This window comes from Tupaia chinensis, unplaced genomic scaffold, assembly GCF_000334495.1.
Source record: "Tupaia chinensis unplaced genomic scaffold, TupChi_1.0 Scaffold000289_1, whole genome shotgun sequence".
Classification (NCBI taxonomy): domain Eukaryota; kingdom Metazoa; phylum Chordata; class Mammalia; order Scandentia; family Tupaiidae; genus Tupaia; species Tupaia belangeri.
The window spans coordinates 1,443,590-1,446,696 of NW_006159774.1; the positions used below are offsets into that span (position 1 = coordinate 1,443,590).

The following is a 3,107-nucleotide window of genomic DNA, read 5'->3' on the forward strand; positions in this document are numbered from 1 at the left end:
TCAGGACCCACAGTTATCAAGAAGAGGATGAGGAAGACTTAGAAAAAGGAAGAGAAAGCCAACAAGGAAAGGAAGACGAAGAGCTTCCCCTTTGGGAATGGTTTAACCCAAAGTAAGAAAAGAAACGTTGCTCAGTGGGCGGTGGGTGAGCCTCAGCAGGACCAGTTAGTCCGGGCCACTAACACTCTGCTTTGGGCAAGAGTCTTAGTGTATGTTAGACCCCTAAAAATAGGAGTTGTTATCTACTATTGTCTTTTTTTTTGTTTTTTTAAGAGAGATTTTTGTTATGGGGTGTGCGCACCTGCCAGAGAGACAGAAAGCAAGAAATCGTCCCCCAGGGGGGATGGCCAGGCCACCATCCCTTCTCCGTTCTCCTTTCGGGATCATGGGCACACACTCACAGGTGCCCAGCATGAGTTTCAAGCCGCCAGGTCAAGGACTGAAATCACGGTCAACAACGTGAGAGTCCAGCAATGTAACAATTACGCCATTTGCTGGTCCCTAACCATAGGTTTTGGATAAGAAACTGAGACCTGAATATTTTGATTCCAATGAATTGAGTAACATGGTGATCAGAGTGATTCTGACGGCAATCGTTCACTGGTAGCAGATGAATCTCAAAATATCTGGGGGGGAAGGAGTCCTGCAAGCCACAAAGTCACAGCACTGAGTCAAAGCCAAAATTCTTTCTTTCTTTTAGAGGTTTTTGCCTTAGGGCACATGCACTCTCCAGAGAGAGAAAGAGACACAGACAGTGAGAGGGAAAGTGAGAAATCACCTACCCGCAGGCGGCATGGCTACACCTCAATCCCATCTCCATTCTTCTCCCAGAATCTTGGGCACTCACGCATATGCACCCAGCATGAGTTTCAAGCCACCAGGTCCAGGACTGAAACTGCGGCTAACTGGGTGGGAGTCCAGCATTGTAATCACTACGCCATCTGCTAACCCCCAAAATTCTAAGATTCAGATAACTTACTCAGACAATGGGAATAATGATTTTTTTTAAAAAAAATTTGTACAGGGAACCAGTAGGTGGCATAATGCTTATGTCATTGGACTCCCACTTGTCCAACCACAGTTCAAGTCCTGGACCTGGAAGCTTAAGATTCATGCAAGCTGCATGTGCGTGCATCCCCAAAATTCTGAAAGAAACTGGAGAAGGGATTGTGGCATGGCCATCCCCTCTTGGAGGTGATTTCTCTCTTCCTGTCTCTCTGTCTGTGTCTCTCCAGCAAGTACACACACACTATAGCAAAAATCTCTCCTAAAAAAAAAACTGTATGGAGCCATTAATTCACTCAGTAAACATAACAAGCAGTGTGCTAGCTGGTATGTTTCAAACTGCCAGTCACTACCCATTAATGTATTCAGAAACTTATTTTCTCTTTTTTTGTATAGGTTTTTGCTATAGAGCGTGTGCACTCGCCAGAAAGACAAAGAGACAGAGAGACAGAAAGTGAGAAATCACCCCCCCAGAGGAGATGGCCACACCGCAATCCCTTCTCCATTCTCCTCTCAGTATCTTGGGCATGCACGCACACGCACCTGGTGTGAGTTTAAGCCACTGGGTCCAGGACTCGAACTGCGGTCGACTACATGGGAGTCCAGTGACATAGCCATTACGCTAACTGCTGGTCCCCAGAGACTATTTTAATGAGTCAAAACCAACTTTTTTTTCTTTTTAAGGTTGTTGTCATGGAGCACATGTGCTTACCACAGAGAGACAGTGAGAGGGAAAGTGAGAAATCACCCCCAGGGAGGATGGCCACACTGTAGTCCTGGTGTGCTACTGGGTGGGAGAGGGGACCAGAGGAAGACACGCAGGCCTGAGAACTGGGGAGGTGGCGCTCCGTTAGGATAGCGCATGGAGTTGGTTGCTCCGGGCGTCTGCACAGAGATCACAGGTGCCCACGAGCCCAGCAGAAGGCATGTACTGGAGGTGCAAGATGAGGCCGTAGGACCCGTGGGGCTGGACGAGGCCACTCAGGGAGAGAAGTAGGACCAAATCCTGTCTGCAGAGTTCTGTAAGAGGCTGGTGGAGAAGAGAAATCACAAAAGGAGCAGGAACAGCTACAGAGTTAGATGGGCCAGGATGAAATAACACCTATTCCAGGTGCGGGACCTTGGGCTCTGGAAAGACTGGCAGTGTTCTGGCAGGTTCTCTCATTGTTTGGTTGCCCATAGGAGGGATGGAGAGTCAGCCTTCCATGTGTCGTTCAGTGAGCTGGGCCCCAGGATAGCCATCTATGAGAAGCCAGTGTTGTTGCTTTGATAAGCCCTCCAGATGGGGGTGTGAGACCCCGTAGGGGAGGGCCGGCTAGATGAGCCAGAGGTGGTCTCTGAGTGAGCGATCTCTAAGGAGGGTGGGATACACATACTGTGGCACCTGTGCTTTGCAGAGTCAGACTTGGGACATGGGGTCTGGGTTAAAATCTTGGGGAAAGATAAGGACAGACCACAGCCACCAGCTGTCACTCTCTCTGCTCTTCCTATGCACAAATCAGCTGGACCTCCAGAGGACTGGTTAGCAGCTATTTAGATGATAGGTTTGAAGCAGTGCCAAATTGAAACCTTTGGGCACCAAAGTCTATTTCTTGTATAGATAAATGGAAGCCCAGCCTCTGTGGTGCAGTGGTGGAGGTAGACCTGCAGACCTGGAAGCTACATGCCAATCGTGGTTCAAATCCCTGACCCTATTGGCCTGAACATATGCGAGGCATGTGCATGCATGCCCAGGATTCGGGCGGGCTGGAGGACTGGAAAGGGGGATTTCAGGTGACTGAGCCTGAAGAGGGTGTTTGGCTCTCTTGCTCTCTTTCTTTCTTCCTTTTATTTAAAAAAAATTTTTTTTAAAGAATTACTTTATTTAACTTTATTTATTTATTTATATTTTGCCAGAGAAGGAGAGAGAGAGAGAGAAAGCAAGCCACCAGGTCTGGGACTCGAACTACGGCTGACCATGTGGTTAGCGCCCTTAACCACCATACTATCTGCTGGCCCCTAAAAGAATTTTTTCTTTTGGAGAGATTTTCACTATAGGGCGCGTGCGCTCGCCAGACAGACAGAGAGAGACATAGAGACAGAAAGCGAGAAATCACTCCCCG

General features: G+C 48.3%; 1 protein-coding gene and 1 long non-coding RNA gene across 13 annotated transcripts in view; one reads left to right on the forward strand and one right to left on the reverse strand.

Annotated features, from left to right (window-relative positions):
• The window catches only part of GGTA1 (glycoprotein alpha-galactosyltransferase 1 (inactive)), a 46,253-nt gene that overhangs the window by 26,593 nt on the left and 16,553 nt on the right, over positions 1–3,107 (forward strand). For 10 of the 12 annotated variants that reach the window (XM_027772637.1, XM_006150487.2, XM_006150483.2 and 7 more), the window contains one exon: positions 5–112. The exons of the other annotated variants lie outside the window; for them this stretch is intronic. In XM_027772637.1, coding sequence (XP_027628438.1) covers positions 5–112 — 108 coding nt within the window. The remainder of the gene's footprint in view (positions 1–4; positions 113–3,107) is intronic. 12 annotated transcript variants of the gene reach the window in all.
• LOC102502087 (uncharacterized) overlaps positions 1–3,107 on the reverse strand; it is a 16,921-nt gene that overhangs the window by 5,197 nt on the left and 8,617 nt on the right. The window lies entirely within an intron of this gene.